Source organism: Dinoponera quadriceps, unplaced genomic scaffold (genome assembly GCF_001313825.1).
Source record: "Dinoponera quadriceps isolate SergipeBrazil2010 unplaced genomic scaffold, ASM131382v1 scaffold4681, whole genome shotgun sequence".
NCBI lineage: Eukaryota > Metazoa > Arthropoda > Insecta > Hymenoptera > Formicidae > Dinoponera > Dinoponera quadriceps.
Window position 1 is genome coordinate 239,466 of NW_014561157.1, and position 19,629 is coordinate 259,094.

The following is a 19,629-nucleotide window of genomic DNA, read 5'->3' on the forward strand; positions in this document are numbered from 1 at the left end:
AAATTTTTCAGTTATTAATAAATAATCACTTTCGTGCCAAGGGACATTTTTTGCGTATTTTCTAGCGCTCGACGCTGCGTATTCGTATTTCACGAATTTTCGTGATCGTTGTTTCCTAACGTTTCCGCAGGCTCGCCTGTTGCTTCGCTCTTGCAAGAAAGCATTCTCCCTTAAAGCTCTCTCCAGGCAAATCGGCTGAAATTTTTTAATCGATCGAACCGATCGATCCATCGAGTCTTCTCCGGCAAGTCTCCGCGACGAACGAGATTACGGCTATTCGTCGGCAAACACGAAGATCCTTTCCGAGCATACTCTCAGCACGAATGAGGTTGTTCGAGTGGTGAGAACGGAGAGACGCGAGGGAAACAGTTACGACGGGGTGAAAAATGTTTTTCGCGTCGGAGCCGGCGAACTTGCAACTGGATATTCGCGAGCGCGACGAGGTCGATCGTGGTGCAACTCGATTTTGGCCGAGTGCCCATACGAATTTATGACCGTCGAAACGGTGTTGTTACGGCAAAATCACCCGGGTGATACTATCACGAAATTCGCTTTGTGAGATCGCCGGGGAGAATGTTGAAGCGCCAAATAAAAATCGTAATAACCGGAGGGGAGGGGGGAGAGGGGAATGAGCGACGTTGCACAAGTAATTGTGTTTCAAAAGAGTTCACAGTCCGCAGAATGAGAAAAAAATTAATTACGTATGTAAATGAGTATAGAAGGGAATTTCGTGTGTTAAATTTAATTCATTTAAAACTGTCCCGTTCCACCGGGTTAATTTTTGCTCAACATGGCCTCATTAACTGTCGACCGTGTTAGTGGACCGCACCGTCTATTAACTCCACCATGTAACTTCAGCTCGCATTTTGTATTTCGAAATTTTCGTTTCCGATACAAAGCCACGAGAGAATCGTTCGAAATGACCGAAAACTATTATTCAACGTCAGGGAAATCGATTTCGGTACACGAAAAAGCTGAGTATGTTTACGTTCAGTATACGATATTTTCACAAACACGTAATAATTAATTAACGTCACACTGAATCGTCGTAACAGCTCGATGAGGAGTGCCACGCGAGATGTCACGGGTTTGCAAAATCCCCGATGCGTCGGCGAGTCACAAGACACAAGAAAATCGATTTCGAGTCGTCGGAACAACAAAATAAAAAATGTTGCACGTGACGTCGCGAGCCCTTCGGGTGTGTTAACGAGCGGGACGAGATGAATCTTTACTGTTTCGCAGCATAGTTATACGAGTGCGAGAGATCGTAGGTCGGCTGTAAAATATTTAACCGTCTCACCGGAATTTTATATCGCGGCGCCTCGCGCCGTTCTCCGCTGCGAATTCCAAGCCACTCCGGGATATACGACTGTAAACTCACGAGAGTTTATGCGTGCCGTCGATAAATATTTCATCGCGTGCTATGGATCGACCAGAGGCGCGTTAGATCCACGAATGTCGGTCGGAGACTCTTCTCCGGCCTATATTTTCCTGAAGCTGTACGGTTACTCGGTTCCTCGCAACATAATACTTTCTCTCTGGAAGATCGTTTACCTCCGGTGAACGTGCAAATTTTTCAACGACTGCATACGATTCATTGTTCCTGAGACACTCCAAAACGTACCGAAATTATACGCTGAAAAGTATAGTTAAAAACAGGCTTTTTTTTATATTTTTGCAGATTTTTCCGGCTTATTTTTCAAGTAAATAAAAAAGTAGAAAAATTCATTTAGAAAAATTCAGCCAGAGAGAAAGAGAGAGAGGAGAACATTCCTCATATATAATTATATATAGAATATATATATATATTTTTACATGTATATATGGACATATTCTATATGTAAGACGCGTTATATATAATTATATAAAATTTTTTCCCGAGGTGTGTCCGGTCAAAACCCATCACATTTACTTCTTCCCGTAAAGAAGATAATTGCGTACAAATTAACTGAAGTTTAAATGAAGTTAATTATCCTCTAAGCAATAATATGTGTCTCAAAGTGAAGTTAAGTGAAATGAATATGTTATATATGCAGCGCAATATTGCTCAATATATATAACATACTTCACGTAACTTGATTTAACTTCAGTTAAGCGCACGCAATTATCTTCTTTACGGGAAGGGGCAAAAATATGGCGGGTTTCAACCGGACGCGCGTGAATGTTCCTAAACGACCATTTCCCTCGAAGGAAAGAGGAAAGAGAAAAATCCACGGGAAGAACTGAAAAAAATCCAACTTTTTCCGAATCTTCCGAACGCTGCGCACCGAACGATGTATAAACCTGGATCGTTAATATCACTAAAATTACATTATACTCCATAAAAAACTCCCCGCTTCCGGAAACGGCGCCGCCGTCGTCGTCTCCTCTTGCTAACGAGTTAACTAATTAATTTAACCGCGGTGATACGTCAGGCCCGATTTGAACCCGCCGGCCGAGAATCATGTGTCTCGGATATTCGAAACAATGCCCAATAACATCGTATTCATTCGGCCGCTCATTCAGCGACCCCCTCTTATTTATCTAACGCGAAAGTAGCGCTCGATGTTATCGCGGTCGCTGCATTTAGCGCTAAATGCGGCCCGAGAATACGCAGGAGCAAACGTTCACCCTAGAGTGGCCTAAGCTCTCCCTCTCTCTCTCCTCGGTCTTCCTCCCTCTCTCCCGCCGTCACCCGGTCGCGAGAGCCACCCCCCGCCCTCGCGGACGGGCAGGCGCGCGACGTCCGCCACGCAGGGATCAATAGGGGTTGGCTGGATCGCGCGACGACCGCGTCGAGGCAAGCGCGGCGGCCGTGGTGCGACGACGTCGTCGTCGACCGACGTCAGCGACATCTTCGCACCCCCGTTTTTCCTGGGGGTAGACCAGCAGCTCTCCACCAGGCCGTCACGGCCGCCCTCGGGACCGATCCCTGCCCTGTGCGCGCCCTGCTACCTGCCCGCTCGGCCCCGTGACGACGCGGTGGCGATGGCCGACAGCGAATTCGAGGAGTTCCGCCACTACTTCGAGCGGCTGCCCCAGCACCTGAAGGCGCCGCTCTCCAACTACACGTGAGTACCGAGCCGAGCCTGCGACGGGTCGCACACCGTCCGAACAGGTGACCCGACGATGGCGCGACGTTGACATCCGCTGGGCGACGAGGGAGCAACCGTGAATTCGAAGAAACGGACGGGCCGCTGAATTATCGGAGATCGGGCTCGAGGGGGCAATTCCTCGGAGACTCGGATAACGTATCGCGCCCTCGTACATCGCGAAGTGGACTTGCCGGAACGTGCGGGGCGGTGATGTAGGCTGGCTGATAACGCCGAGACCGAGAGAGCCGCGAGGAGAGTAATCGTTAGCAACACGTCATCGTCCCGGATTATTTTCCGCGGATGTTAGCAGGCGTCAAGGTGGATCCGGGCCGAGCACGGACGAACCGTCAGGGTCCGAGAGATGAGTGCGGACGGCGCACGAACGGTTCTTCATAGCTGAACTGGCTGCGCTAGGTGGAGAAATTCACGCACACCGATGCGTGAGAATCCCGTACGCTTCGATGTGTATGTAAATTTCTTGAACAAGTGCGGCCAGTCCAGCTGAAAAGGGCAGACCAACTGTTAACTGTATATATGTCGCCGAAGTTGGAGATACATGTTGAAATGAAAATCCTATAGTTGCGTCTCCTTTGGGCGCTCACGCGCTAAGCAAGTGTCATTCCGCCTTCCTTTGGAGCGCAACTCCCGGTCTACAATAGTAATACTATTTTAAGCCTCAGGCCTTCAGAAATTGACCAATCGTAGTTAATTATTCTCTTCACCTTTGACTGTGATTGGGTCATTTTTTTCTTAAGGCTCAAAGCTTAAAGCATTTATCGGAGACCAGGATTAATGAACGATGAAGATAGAATGATTCTTCGTGCCCGGAGAGAACGTAGCCTACGTAATTACGAGGGACATTTGCGAGATGCGCTTCGAAATTTGGGAGTACTTTGCAATAGCATCTCCAAATTCGAGATACGCGCCTCGAAATCGCCCTAATCACGTAAGGTTTTCATTTCAATGCGTACCTCCAACCTTTGACGATGCACGGTTGACGGTGTACCAGGAACGAACATCGGCGAATCGTGTTCGATCCGATGCCGATACATCCAAGGAAACGTGTGTTTGCGTTCTATGCTCATTTTTCGGACTCGTTCGTCAATATTCCGTTCGTGCTCGTTCGCTCGGTCCGGATTCACCTTCAGAAGACGTCCCGACGAAGCCCACCGCACGAAACACCCACGAGGTGTCCCGAGGGGATATCGCTCGACGGACGGATGGAAATGATGCACGATGTCATTTATCCGAACGTCATATTTATACGTTGCGATGATCAGAGAGCACAGTCCGCGATGAGAGCGGATGATGATGATCCGAACGACCGGGCCCCGCGAAGTAAGTAACGCCATTCGCAACAACCGCGTCTCGGCGAATACATTTTGTCAGGAATCGCCCGTGACGTCATCGATCGTCGGCGGTCCCTACATCGGTATCGATACTCTTTAACAGCGAAGACATCGCGTTTTCCAAAGATCCGTAAAACTGAGAATGCACACCGAGAAAAAGGTTTCTTTAGATTTAGTCTTATTTCGATTTATTTGATTAAAATTTGCTTCGTAGAAACAACATATATCTGTACGAAATATTATGTGTTTGGAGAAACATTTCATCGTCTTCAAAAGAACTCGATTATTTAACAGAAAGAACGGTATTATTTGAAATAATATCCTTCAAGTTGGTTACAAGAAATATGTAAAATGAAACGAATAATTTCTCTGTATGAAAATTATCTTTCATTTCGGACAAATCTTTTATTTAAGACAGAGATACATATTCGCTGAAAGGTCTAACAATCGTGCTTATCGATCGAAACATTGCTTTCTTCGAAGCGTGCCTATGATGAAATTGGTTGGGACGCGATGAAATTGATTAAACTCGAAGAAATCTCGATCTCGGCGTACAAAAGATGTAGAGCAAGCTCCGTAAAGCGGATAGAAAGCTATCCGCTAGGTCCGTCCGGAAAAGTGTTGATTTCCAAATTCTCATAATAATCGAAATTTAGACACGTCAAAGTTGCACACGCGAGCAACGTCGTCTGACGTCGGCCGACCGTTCGCCACCCCCCGCCTTGTCTCCGACACAACGGGGATGACAAATCGTCGCGTTATTATTGGGCGATATTGCAAAAAGGAGACGCACCTTCGGCGAGAATACGCGACGGCATTTGTGTCACGGCTGGAGGGAGCGGCGGAACGCGAGTTAAACGTCCGATTGGCCGGCGCATCGGTCGATGCATCGGCATCGACTAAAAGTCACGAGGAGGAATCGCTGTGTGGCATCGGCACATCGTGCCTTGAAAATTATTGATCCCGGAGTACAAGTGATACACCGGGAATACACGAGCGACGCGAAACTGCGAGCGCGCGTACAGAGACGGGGGGCCGCGCACGATTTCGGAGCTTTCGTTGACACGCGTGCACGCGTACGACGCGTATTCCGCTACTTCTGTTGCCGCAAACAACCGACCGATGATCCTGTTTGCACGCGAGGGGACTACCGCTTGTTACGCGGTGTATTACGACCGGGGCGTGATATAATTGCGTAACTGTGGATTTAGCGATCCCTTTCATAACGCGGGACGGTAATGTTTGCACGATGCATCCCGCGATTCGCGGTCACTGATCGCATTAAGCTGAGCTAATAAAGACACCTCAGCGAAACTAGTCGGCTCGTACGTCGTTATGTTTCTCTCTGATCTCCTCTGACTTGCTGTCTAATTTCCGGTTAATTTCGAGATATAAATATCGGGGGTATAATTATAATTGATGACCGGGGAGAGCGCGATGTGTGAAATTTTTCAGGCGAGATTCGTTCTTCTCGTCGAATCGTCTCTGCATGTGTGCCACTGACTGCAACTGTGCTCTCGCGGAAGTAAGAAAGATCAATAACGCGGCAGTTCGATACGCCCGACTATTTTCGGATTAATTTTCGGTCCGACTGGCTTTATTTCGAGACGTTGCGACGCGAAGGTTGCCAGACCGAAGCTGTACTTCCGTCTTCTCGACTGGGACACTTGCATTTTTACCCAAAGTTTCACCAAAGTTGCATATAAGCAGTACAAATTTTCTATCAAAGACGGTCTTCTGAGATTTTTCCGTTTACTTTAACACAGTGACTATGTTGAAAAGTATGTTAACAAAGTGAATAGGTTAATTCAACATGCATTTGTGTACTTTTTAACATATTCCTCGTGTTAAAATAACACAATTCTAGTGGACCGTTTTCGGCACAAGATTTCTTCCCCGTGCAAATCTTACTTTTGCGACTCTGAATTTTCAGTAGAATTTGTGTCACGAATCTATGTCGGGCGTAACAAGAAAATGATAAGCTTCAAGTTTATAAATGGTAAAATTTTGAGCGTACTGACCCACTTTGAAATTACGTAATCAAATATCACAGAAAATGTGGAATATTTTGTCATTAAGTGACAATTAATATTTAATGAGGTATCGACTAATGTTGAATGCAGGATAGTAATTTATTCGCTATTCTCTTGCCCCGAAGATGCGAAATACTGTTATGAGAGGATATACTATAATGTAACCTTCTTTCACATATAAATAGTTGTAGTACTTCTCGAAATACTAAAAGAATATGCAAAGAGTGATATCGTCGGGAGAAAGTCAGATCGATTCGAAGTATGCTTGTCAAGTGTAGCGCAATATTTCCTCTCATCCTTCATTGAAGACCGTTCGGAAGAGTGGGTGCATTTTTAACGAGACTCAACGAGCTTTAACGCCCCTGAAGTATTTTTTCTGTCACGCTGCACCGAAAGATAGATGAACGAATCGTACAGGTGTTATTTTCAATTCCCATCGTGTTTCATTAATTAACGCGGATGTTACACACTTAATGTTCATTTGCACTTTCGTACGCTTGCATTCTCGATTTAGCGATTTACGGTAAAATTCGTACGTAACGAGGCGAGGATAAAATGATACGAAACAAAACAAATTGAGGAAAGTGATGACAAGTGCATCGCGTGATTCCGCAATACGCTTCATCGATTTCTCGCTACATACTATTGTTTGATTTTATATCTCGTTATGTCTATGAATTATTTTATGAAAATTTAGAGAGAGAAGCGTATACGCGCGCGCGCGCGCGTGTGTGTGTGTGTATGTATGTGTGTGTGTGTGTGTAGAAAAAAGTGCTAGATTCAAATAAATAATTACTCCAATATTTCTTTGTGAATGTTTTCTTGGATCCCAAGTAATACTTACTTCATCCAAATAAAATATTTTCCAAGTAAATTATCCAAGTAAGATATATATTTATTTGATCCAAGTAAAATTTCTTTAATCCAAGTAGAAATTTGCTAAGGTGTATTGAAGTAATTATTTATTACTTATTGAATCTAGCACTTTTTTTCTGTGTAGTTACAATAATCGTAAGCGGTTATAATAGGCATAAAACTTTCATGTGTATTTACGGATTTGGATATTAGGCTCGTACACGATGTGATGATCGATGATTCGCCGACATCCTCGCAAGGGAGCGACGGGGAAGTCGGCAGATCCTGCGACGGTGTAACCGGAGACTCCGAGGATGAGGAAGTGGTCGTTATCCATCGGCACGACAACCAAAGCGGTCACACCACTCCTGATGACAGCGAAGAGCTGGACAACCATTGCTCGATTATTGCTGACAGTGACTTCAGGTTGGTAACATCGTAAGTGTTTACTTACTTATTACCTTTCATTACGTCCCTGTATAATTAATTCCTCGTTGTATTTTTTCGAGCAGTTCTTAATAAACTCTTCAAACCCTGCCCGGTCAAAATTGATTGATCTTTCTCGCTCTTTCTCTTTCTCAATACTTGCAATAAAATTATCGAATATTGTATCTTTTCCGGAGGTGCAAAAATTCGGGAGAAAGGAAGTAGAAAAAAGGGTGTATAGATATTTGCGGATGGTGCGTCCCGTGTAAAAAATCTCGCGAAATATCGCGGAAAGTATCTTCAGATGGTACTTCTTTTTTCGTAAAGGAGCAAAAGGTCGCGAGTACACTGGGAAAAAAATGGTAGAAATGAGAAATTCGGCTTAAACGAACCAAATTTTTTTGAACGTTTAGTCCACGGAACAAATTATACAGTTCTCATGATGAATTATCAATTGATTCAACGATCACCGTTTGGTCAGCGGCTGTATCAACGTAACGTATTGTTGCTCCAGCGCGTACTCTGTTTAGTGGACAAAAGTATTGTTTCGAATGAAGATGTCCGAATCGAAATTTTCACGCTAGTCCGGCGCTCTTAAGAATTGCGTCTTAAACCGTAAAACTTTCTACGATACGGACACTTTGTCTAACCGTTGTCCTCCTCAGCGTAGACGAGAATGAAATGGAAACTGTTGCGCGAGGCGAATCTCTTCCGGCGAAATATTACACGGCCAATTAAAATCACGACCGTCGTAATTTATCCCACGCTCCTCGCGCCTCACCTTCCCGCCGGAGACGCGGCAGTATTTTAATCCACGTTGCATCCACGGCGTCACTCGCGGCAGGTATCACCCGCGTTAACACGCCGCCCCACGATCTCATCGCTCGCTCTGTGACCTTGTTAAAAATAACTCGGGCTTCCAGAAATATATTCTCCGGGAGAGCCGCGCGACGCACGGCTCATAATTATTAATTGGCCGCCTCTGTCGTCGCGACGGGCAATGCGATGCGCGCGCGAACGTTGCGATGCTCCGGCGCTCTCCCGAACTCGGGGAGTTTCTCCCCCGTCTATTTCTGCTCCATTAACCCCGTGCGACTCGCCGCTCCAGATTACGCGTCGCGAAATTATCGCTACAATGATAATTACGCCAGCCGCGTCGATAGAAATTTGCAGTCATTCCGGTGCCAAGCGTACTCTTTAAAAGGATCCTGCAGCCGTCCTGTTTCATCGCAAATTTATCAGTGCTATACTCGTTGCTAGTAGCACAGAATTAAAAGTCCTTCTGCATAATTGCGATTACGAATCACACGTTACGTTAACGTAAACGAAGACGGTTGACTTTATTCGAGAAACGAAAAAAGTGAAGAAATCGTAAAACTTTTTCTTCGTTTTGCGAAGTAACGAGTATAGTACGGCTGACAAATTTGCGGTGAAACGGGACGACTTTGGGATCCTCTTAATCACTAAAAATAGTCGGGAGAATCGTTTTTTTAATAAGTGTTATTATAGTGTCAGTGATAACAACCTTGCATGTTTACTACTATAAAATATATTATAAAATATACTATAAAATATATTTGGCGCCAAAACTAATTTTCTATCAGTGTGTGACAATTTAAACTTCTGCACCGTGTTGATGAGGAATAGCGAGCAAAAGAGAGAGAGAGAGAGAGAGAGTTATTATTTTCCTTGAATTTTTTCCGTTTCCATTTGAAATTGAGATCCCAGGCAGCATAGTGAACGATAGTTTAGCTCAATACACGTTTTACCCTTGAATGACATTAGCTTGTTCGGTGGACTGAGCAGCAGGGGTCGATCGGTAGGCGGCGGCGGACCGGGCGGGGGCGGCATTACCGGGACGGGTAACGGCGGCCGAGACAGCGTCGTCAGCGATGTCGGCGACTCGTGTTCCAGTTTGAGCTCCTGGCCTACGCCGGAGCACGTGCCGACGAATCGACCCGGAAGCGGCGGTACCGAGCGCCGACGTCGAAGATTGCCGGAAATTCCTAAAAATAAAAAGTGTAAGGGAAGAATCCGCATGAACGAATAGTTGTCCTCGTAACGAACGTAATAAAAAGTGTAAGGGAAGAATCCGCATGAACGAATAGTTGTCCTCGTAACGAACGTAATAACGCACATTAACGCTCAATGCTTCGTCGGTCTCGTATCTCCTTGAGTTATTGTAAATTGCTGAAGAGACGGATAAGAGCGAGACTCTGCACGAACGAATAACTCGTTTTGCGACGGTGATAATAACGATGTCCGTTAGAACGAGATTTCTCTTCAGCTTTGTATCATTGAATTATTGTAGATCGTCGGAATCCACGAAATAAGGAATAGAATTATGTATGAAAAACGGTCTGATGATTAGATTTGAATAATAGAAATTAATCGGTCGAGAGAGCGAGATTCCACTGATTCTGTATATCGTAGAATTCTTTAATATATCTGAGAGAAATAGTTGGCAGCGTCATTTTCATAGTTGTGTACGTGTGTGACTAGAATCAAATAAAACACCGAGGCAATACTTAGTGATTTAATTTGCGAATAACACAATATTTATGTATGCATCGTAAAATTACACATATCGTATTTCCGTGCTTTATCGCGTTGAAAAGTTACTTTTACCATAGCACAATGAAATGAAAAGAAATAAAATAAGTAAAATAATAAATAAATAAAATAAAACCGAGCATCGTGCGATCTCAAGTATAGCAATCTTCGCATTATGCTATGCAGCATTCGACAGACATCAACTGTATCACTTTTGTTCATCACCTTTTTGCGTCACACGTGCGTCATACGTATTGTAATGAAATCGAGAAACCGGCCATGCTGTTGACCACAGTGAAATAAAATCCAGATGTCCACTTGCACCACATCGGTTGTATAAGAAGCGTAGATCGTAATGCGGTGCTTTCCATTCACGGTCACGATGAACCTACTATTTCGCAGATTAGAACGAATTTATCCAAATAGGATCGCACAAAAGGTCAACTGCTTAAATTCGAATGAAGCTTATATCTCGTATGCACGGAGAGAATATTGTAGTAAAAATTACAAGAAAATTTTGTAATGTTGGAATTATTATCGAAATTACTGTATGTGTTGTAATCTTTAGTGATGCGTATCGTGTGTGTGTGTGTGTACACATCACTAAATATTACAACACACAATAATTTCGATAATAATTCCGATAATATATTCCAGAATTATAAATTTGTGATAATTTTCACTATAAATATTTTCGTGTGTAGTGTGATGAAAAAGCGTGCATGGAGATGGAATGTCTTCTCAATAATAATAAAATTCCTCGTGATAATAATAAAATTATCGGAATAAAAAGGGGGCATATATATGTATGAACTTTTTCAAGCGTGAAATACGCGCGCTCATTAAAGTCTCCCGATGTCGTTTCAGCTCTGCCAATGTGTCAGACGTCCATGCAGACGTCGTCTTCGTTGGCAGATGAGTTGAGTGCCGCCACCGGCTCGTCTTCGGCTCGGCCTCACCTTGTCCTGAGGAAATGCCACACCAGACTTCGGCATGAGGACAGCTCGCCCGACAGCGAGAGAATGGCCACTGACAGTGGTCATTCCACCGCTCACTCCCCCGAAAACGGCCCCAAGAGCGTGTCGCCCATACCTTGCAACACCCTGCAGAATACGGATTCGGTATCGCCCAGCAGCACGCCAGGTAATTACGGTCCTCTTCGGTGCTGCCTCTCTTCGATTTGTTAAACTGGCGCAAAAGATCAATCGTTTCTCCTTATTTTGCAACATCACACGATACATAACAAATTACATTTCAAATCCCATCAACGTGGAATTCCTATTTGTGGAGTTGAGTGTGCAAGCGAAAATACTTGATTATTCATTTGCTCATTTGAAGTTGTTTTTCCTGACATGCTCTTTAATCTTTAACACGAGACACTTCAGCGATCCGGATCTTAATTTTAGCAGGAGAAAAGAAAATCACCTGAAAGTATACGCAAGAAAATATTTTCGCACGGGATGAAACTTCCCTGACGCGCTATCGGGCGCTCCACGACGCGTCTCTACGTTCCGTTGGAATTTTCCGCGAAGCTTCTCAATAGTCATTTTATCGTCTTAGTTCGGAAAAGTTCTGAAAGCCGGGGCTGTCGCCCGTGTCATAAATTGTTTTCGAACGCCGATCGGAGAATGGCGATCAATAGCAGTACGCTTTTTTCATTTCGAAGGAAGCGGAGGCGTGCCGTTTACCCAACTGGAACTGCTCGAGGCGACGCATCGGGGCTTGCACAAGTTTATACCGCGGCACCATGACGAAATTGATCTTGAAATTGGAGACCCTATATACGTGCAGAAGGAGGCCGACGACCTATGGTGCGAAGGTTCGTAAGGATATCAGTTTCGTGTCCTTCAACGTATCGGACTCAAACCAACTTGCTGTTGTTTCTCCCTTCATTTATCCAAATGAAATGAAGTCGACGCATTGATCATTCTAACGCGAACAATACATTACATTCGATAAATAATTGGCACACGTTGAGTAAAGAGTACATAAAGAAAAAGCTTTCTTTAGATTTAGTATTTCTATTTATTTGATTAAAATTTGCTTCATAGAAACAATATGTACGAAATATTATTTGTTTGAGTAAAAATTGTATCACCTCATTCAAGAAAATTCTCATTATTTAACAGAAAGGACGCTATTATTTGAAATAATATCTTTTAATCGAATAAAATACTATTCGATTGCAATAAATATGTGAGACAAATCATTTCTTTATGAGAAAATTATCTTTCGTTTCAAACGAATTTTTTATTTAAGATAAAAATATCCGTTGGAAAGTTTAACGATCGTACTTATTGATCATTGACATTAGTTTCTCTGGAGCGTGTCAATGATGAAATTTTTGTTTGGATGCAATAGAATTTATTAAATTTGAAGAAATCTTTTTCTCACTATTGACATGAAAAATTGGTGAGAGATGAGAGAAATCGGAAGGAAGTGAAAGAAGCGGAGATATTAACGCTCTTAAGCTCGATACCAGCTAACTCTTCTTGTTCTTCGCGGATCAGGTGTCAATCTGAGGACAGGCCGACAAGGTATCTTCCCGTCTGCGTACGCGGTCGATATGGACTACAGCGACTTCGATCCTTCTGCGCCTAAGGTGAAGAGGGAAAGATACCTTCTGGGTTACTTGGGCTCGGTGGAGACTCTGGTGTACAAGGGTACAGGGGTGGTTTGCCAAGCGGTACGGAGGATTCTTCGCAACTCTACGCAGGATCCGCCGGTGTCGCAGAGCTGCATCCTGGAAGTGTCCGATCAGGGCCTTCGGATGGTCGACAGGAGTAAGCCGCGGGTAAGTGACTGCGATCGATTCGGACGCAAGTCTCGGTGCGCGCGGAGAAACATACCGCAATATCGGCTGCAATGTATTTCAAGTATTTCACCTCTTATTTATTAGACTTGTGCGTATACACAGAGAAATAGATTTCTTTGGATTGGATAAAATTTCTCTAATCGAAACAAATTTGTCTTTTGGAGTGGAGCAAACTGTGCTGAAGGTTTGGTTCGACCCAGGATCGTTTGGTTTCTCAAACAATAAATATCTTTACGTCATATAACAAATTTCTTTTATATTTTCATCCAAACATTACAATGGTTATCAGAAGCAATAAATCGTTTCAAAGAAATAACACTATGTTAGAGAGATGTTAAAGAACTATTTATTTCGATGTAACAATAATTTAATATATAATGAAATAAATTTTTCTAATTAAAAACCAAATATTATTTCCTCTAAATAATGTTTTTCTAATCAAACAGCATGGTTTATTCTAGTGAAATAACAATATTTTCATTCAAGCAAAATTATATTTGATATTAAAGTAAGCTGTTTATACCAAACAAGCCCAACAACCCATTAAAACAAAAACGTAATACTAAACACAAAGAAATCTTTTTCTCGGTGTACAATTAGTTGTAATTATAGATGTTCGTTACACGTTGATGCGTGACGTATTGAACGCGAAACGATAGGCAGAGAGAGAGAGAGAGAGAGAGAGAGAGAGAGAGAGAGAAACGGAAAGTTACCTTCCATCGACGCGTTTTTACAGAAAAATCAGGGTCCTTGTCACGACTATTTCTACTCGCTGAAAAATGTGTCGTTCTGCGCGTTTCACCCTCACGATCATCGCTACCTCGGCTTCATCACGAAGCACCCCACTCTGCAGAGATTCGCTTGCCACGTGTTCATCGGTCAGGAATCCACGAGACCTGTCGCCGAAGCCGTCGGGTGAGCACGAAAATACACAAAGATTTAATGAAAATATACAAAGCGACGCGCACGAACGTACACATCGTTTCTTCTCCTTTTCTTTTTCAACGGATCTTTTACCAGAGAGTCCAATTAAAAATCCGTCGTGTCACGCAATCTTGTCAATTTTAACACTTTGTTATCTCATGAATTATCTTTTATTATTTATATATTATTGAGATATCATTATTATTTATGGGTCTTTTGTAATTAAATATATTTCTGCGATATTCTATAAATGTGTCACGCAAAACTTACTCTCCGTGAGAAGTTGTTGCATCGTAGATCACGAGCAATAATTCGAGTTTCTCTTCTTCCAGGCGCGCTTTTCATCGGTTCTACACGAAATTCATCGAGACTGCTTTCCCAATAGAGGACATCTATATTGAATAAATTGCTCTCGGCCTTACCGTATAGTGGCTGCGGAGAAAATGATAAATCTCACTTCCCCACCTTTCCCTGTCCCTTGTACATATTACCCGCTAGTTGTAGATATAAAATAATAAACGCGAATCAAACCACCCTCCCCCTCTCCCCCCCCCCAATTTATACATATATTGAACATATGTATATCTATGTGTACTGGGCATCTTCGGGATAAGCGTCACGACGGGACCGATTCTCTTCGTTAACATTCCGTTCTTTCGTAACTTTCCTTCCGTTCATCGCTCATCGCCAATTTTGTCCCGGCTCATGCGTGCAATCCAGTACGATTATATAACGATTCCGTGTATTTATCGAGGCAAAATGAGAGGAAACAAAGTTTCGATAATCACGTCTATCGACAAAATCGCTTTGATTCCTCATCACGAATGCTACGCATCGACCGAAGCTAATTTTCATAATGAATTCAAATCTATTTTGGCTTCTTTTGCGTCACGTATGGTTTCGAAGTTCCTTTAACGTCGGATAGAACGTAACAGTCGTGCACGAAGAGTTCGTTAAAGGCCCTTAATAAGCAGATTTAATAATCGATAGCGAGAACGAGTTAATTCCTAAAACCCCGATCCTACGACCAAGGTAATCCGCTTAGTGACGTATAGGAAAAAAAATGGAGCGACAATAGCGTTGGGTCATCGGAGTTTAGCGAAAAAAAATTAATAGAAGAAGTCGGATAATCTTCTTTTTTTCTTCAAACGACGCTTAACTTTCAGCCGTTGCGCAAGTTTGAGATTTCTCTAATCTAGAAACGGCAAAAGTGCTTCATCTGACCACGTGTAAATATAGGCGTAACGTTTGACCGTAATGTGTAAAATTCACTCGTTTATTTGATGTCGGTCGGGAGCCTTGCCTGAATATTTTCAGGAATGTAAATGTCAATTTACAAGACAGAATTATCATTTAAAGCAATATTATTATAGCAATAGTCAATTTACAAAACAGAATTATAATTTAAAGCAATATTCACGCTAAAAGATAACATAAGTTGATCATCAATTAGAGATAATATCAATTCCTGTTAATTGCTATTTTTAATTTATATACTTAGAGTAACTGAGTTCTGTATTTTGTTCCCGTATCGAAGAAAGTAACTCGTTTTCGCTCTTAATTTTGAAAAGAGAGAGAGAAGGAGAGAGGGAGAGAGAGATCCATTACATAAAAAGTACCAATTCAGATTCGAATACTAAGTAATCTTGAAACGGAAGATACCTGAATTTGTGTAACGAGATACCTTTGTTCTCTTAACTCGGGAAAATTTCACACGCTGCGCGACGCGTCGTCGAGAGAGAGAGAGAGAGAGAGATGTAATTTCACGCGATCGGACGTACTTTTGCTGGCGGCAGTCTTCTTCTTCTTCATCGTAGCAACGAACGGTCGTCTAGAATGATGTCCAATTGTATTGTTCTCGTATTGTTAGGCCTGCGCGTCGCCTTTAGAAAACATCGTATATTTTTCTATCTTTCTTTGCGACAGAGTCACCGATTATAAGTTCCGTTGTGCATATAACGATAAGGCTTAAAAGTTTGTACTCTCGAATCCCCTACCCCGAGCGAGCCCGCGAAAGACGACACTATCGAAACGCACATTGGCCTCTGCATTCAGAATATCGTATATCGCGCTGTGCGTTGTTACAACGTTGTCTCACCGAACGCTTATACAATATGAACCAAATTGCAAGTACTTCGCTGTACGAAGATGCGAGATGTTAACTCTGGGATGCACAGTGGGGATGCAGACTTTCTCCCCGAGACGCCGCGCGATATTCTCGAATTATTTCCATCTCTGTGTACAGAGAAAAAGGTTCCTTCGGATTTGGACGTGTTTGTCTGATTTCGGTTTGTTCAATATGAACAATATAATTTAATATAAAATATATTATTATTTTATTATTTCGTTTGAATAAAAATGTTGCGGTTCCATTCGAGCAAACCGTGTTGTTTGATAGGAAAACAAAAATATTATTTAAGTAAAATAATCTGGTTTGCATTACATTTGGTTTTTGATAAAAAAATTTATTTCATTACATATTGAATATCGTTCCAATGAAACCAAAAGAAGTTCTTTAATATTTTTCTGACATAGCGTTACTTCGTTCAATTAATTTATCACCAATGACAACCACTGTAATGTTTGGATGAAAATATAAAAGAAATGTGTTATTTGACGTAAAGATATTTATTGCTTGAGAAACCAAATAATCCTGTTGGATTAAACATTCGTTTGTCTGCTCCACTCAGAAAGACAAATTTGCCTCAATTAGAGAAATTTCATTAAGTCCAAAGAAATCTTTTCACCTGTGCACAATTTTCGAGTGAGTCTTCTTGGAAATTTCTCTCTAACTCCGTTGACAATTAAATCGAAATTATTCTTCCGCTGAGTCTTCGCGATCCATCGCTGGAAGACCGTGCATTCCAGGACTATTGGAAAAAAAACTGGAGTTATATCGAATATGTATATGGAAATGCGTGCACTGAGAAACCCATTTAGTTGAATCAATTAAATTTTTGTTTGATTGTGGGTAAACAAATTTTCTGGTTATAATAACGAAAATTTGGCTGTCTAAACCGAAGGTTCGATTCTCAGAGGTTTCAAAGGACCAGACCTTTGGTTCAGAGAATTCAACCTAGGTTCTTGTAACCAAAAAATGTGCCCACATCCAAACAAGAATTCAGTCGATCCAACTAAATGAGATTCTCAGTGTGTTGAAAACAGTGCCGCTCGCGATGCGCACGTTATTACTGTCAATCGGAACTTCCATCACCATCCTGCGGAGATGCGACTGTCTTTATTCAGTTCACTCTTTTATACTGCCTTTATCGGAACATATCGGGTGTGTAAAGCGCGCGTGTACAGTCGCTCTGAAATCGGACGAATTGCATCCCTGCGTTCTTGAATCTCTGATATCGAGTTTCGTCGACGAATTGTCTCGATCGAAGCACGGTTTACAAGTCATCGTGTCTGACCCGACGCGCGATTACGTGAATTACTTAACGAGGCGTGCACGAAGCAAAGGACGAAACACGGGCGACGTTGGAAATAATTCTTCATTCGTGAATATCTGATTATCGGAGGGATGGGCCGGTGGATTTGTGTGCGATATCGCGGCCTTAACATCGTTGTGACGGCGCTTCGATATTAGAGGTCCGAAAGCATGGGACGGGACGCGGTGAAATCTCGACGATTTCGTGTCGCGAACGCGTAAATCTCGTCAATTTGCTGATTCCTCCCCCGACAATACCGTTTCCGTGCGCGCGTCTTACTTGGGATTTGGTGGATGTACGATTCTCTCGCGCGTGTCTCAATTATACGGTATATTGAATAAAAAATTGAGAGAGACAAATTATGCAGTGTCGGTGATTACTCATTTTCAAAGGGGCACTCTTTCACATCTCACGACTCGCGGACGCATTTTACACGTGCCTTCGACCGGGATCGCCTCGAAACGCCGTGCCTTTCCGATTATTTTTCTCATGTTGGCTAACACGATGTCATCTTTCACGCACCGCGCGTAAGCCCGCGTTATATTTCGACGAGACACGATCATCCCTCTCGAACTTCTTCACGAGACACATCACCGAGTAGAATAAAAGGGTGCGTGATGCAAAGGAGGTTTCTTTTCACTCGATTTGCCACCTCCTCGCCCACGTAACGCTCTCAAGTCAAATCCGATAATGATTACCCGAAAGGAAGAAGGAAAACAATGTTTACTTATATTTCACGTATATTGACCGACGAATCCTCCGAATTTCTCGCGTCGCAAAGAGGAATCCGAATCGACGAATTGTAATCCGACTGTAATCCGATGTGACGAGGCTTCCTCGACCTTCTACGTCTCTATGTAAACCGATCGGTTCTGCAGTTGCTTTTCGAGAATACGTTACTTGAAACAAATAAAACAAATAAACAACAACAACCGATGTTAGTGTCTTGGCATAGTGTCTGGTCAGACAGATTGTAAGCGAAGGCAAAGGGTAAAAAATAAAGAGGGTTCAAACGTAATGCGAATAAATCACGATCGATACCCCTCCACGATATTCGTGGGATATGCGCATACACATATACGTATGTATGTACGATACGATATTACATATATTTCTTCCAGGCAGTATTATTTACAAAAATGTTCCATCTCCTACGAAATCTTGATAATTCAGTCTTGACACAATAATTATACGTGTACATGATCCCCAAACATTATATTTTTTATTATTAGTTACATTAAAAATTTAGCTTCTCGTCTTCTGTTTTTTTTCTTCCTTTCTTCCTTGTATCTTCCTACGTATCTTTTTGTCGGTTTTAATAACAGTAGTAAGAAAGAGCGAATGTGTGCGGTTCTATGTTGAGCCTTTTTGCACGATGCGCAGCTGACAACTGGTTCCGGTTCGGTGCAACGTCGGTTCTGGCTGAATATCGGTTTTACAATTTGTCGTTTCTGCGGACTCCGAGCTGAGTTAAAATTTGCATTGCTCTCACCGGGTTTCGGAATTGCTGAACGAAGCATTCGTTGGAATTCTCGCGAGGATTCGCACGTGCGAGCGAATGTGGCTTCTTTTTTCTTTTTTTTACGTTTTATCTCCTCCCCGAGTTTTCTCACGCAATTCTCCGAATTATCGAGAATTCAGGCACTAAATTAAAAACGTCCGCGACTCGTCCCGAGCAAACTCGGTCGTAAACATTTTTATAAATCTCTGCGCGACTTCTCATCGATCATATTCCGCAATGGATGTTTGTGTGCCGTCCGTCTATGTGGGATCACGCGAAGTGTATTACGATTGCTATCTTACAGCTTCGTGGCAGGAATCGTCGACCTCCGGTGTCCAAAATCGAAAGAAGAAACTGAAGTACGTACTCGTAGCCGTCGGTCTCTTTAAATACGCACGTGTATCGTTACGCCCTTACGAGAAGCATCGACAATTGACGAAACATTAAGTGAGTGCCTTCCTTTACGCCGTTTTGCCTTCGATCCACCATCTGAACCGTCGGTTCTCCATATATTGAGATATTCTCCGTGCTGTCGCCTTGTATTACGACGTGAAATCAATGATGCCGAGTCTCGCGCGCAATCACGATTGTATCGCTGCGAACTCGATGTGACGGTATCATCGTTATCGTTAAACTCGCATATCCTTTCGTGCCGCATACAGAAA

At 42.8% G+C, this 19,629-nt stretch overlaps 1 protein-coding gene across 4 annotated transcripts; it reads left to right on the forward strand.

Annotated features, from left to right (window-relative positions):
• Window positions 1-2,765: 2,765 nt before the first annotated feature.
• Window positions 2,766-16,550, forward strand: LOC106750944 (JNK-interacting protein 1). 4 transcript variants are annotated; one of them, XM_014631628.1, is made up of 8 exons: window positions 2,766-3,050; window positions 7,525-7,749; window positions 9,523-9,758; window positions 11,158-11,433; window positions 11,957-12,109; window positions 12,801-13,084; window positions 13,842-14,020; window positions 14,362-16,550. In XM_014631628.1, the coding sequence occupies exons 1-8, from the start codon at window positions 2,968-2,970 to the stop codon at window positions 14,432-14,434; spliced, it is 1,509 nt and encodes a 502-aa protein (XP_014487114.1). In that variant the 5' UTR covers window positions 2,766-2,967; the 3' UTR covers window positions 14,435-16,550. The 4 variants fall into 4 exon arrangements, with proteins under 4 accessions (XP_014487114.1, XP_014487116.1, XP_014487115.1 ...); XM_014631630.1 differs by having other exon boundaries at window positions 9,544-9,758; XM_014631629.1 differs by having other exon boundaries at window positions 7,525-7,737.
• The last annotated feature ends 3,079 nt before the right edge of the window (window positions 16,551-19,629 follow it).

Bases quoted from the DNA above. Each gene is read 5' to 3' on its own strand.
- LOC106750944 (XM_014631628.1), top strand. From the start codon at position 2,968: ATGGCCGACAGCGAATTCGAGGAGTTCCGCCACTACTTCGAGCGGCTG. The intron at 11,434-11,956 runs GTAATTACGGTC...TTCATTTCGAAG, and splicing joins ATCGCCCAGCAGCACGCCAG to GAAGCGGAGGCGTGCCGTTT. The intron at 14,021-14,361 runs GTGAGCACGAAA...CTCTTCTTCCAG, and splicing joins CCTGTCGCCGAAGCCGTCGG to GCGCGCTTTTCATCGGTTCT.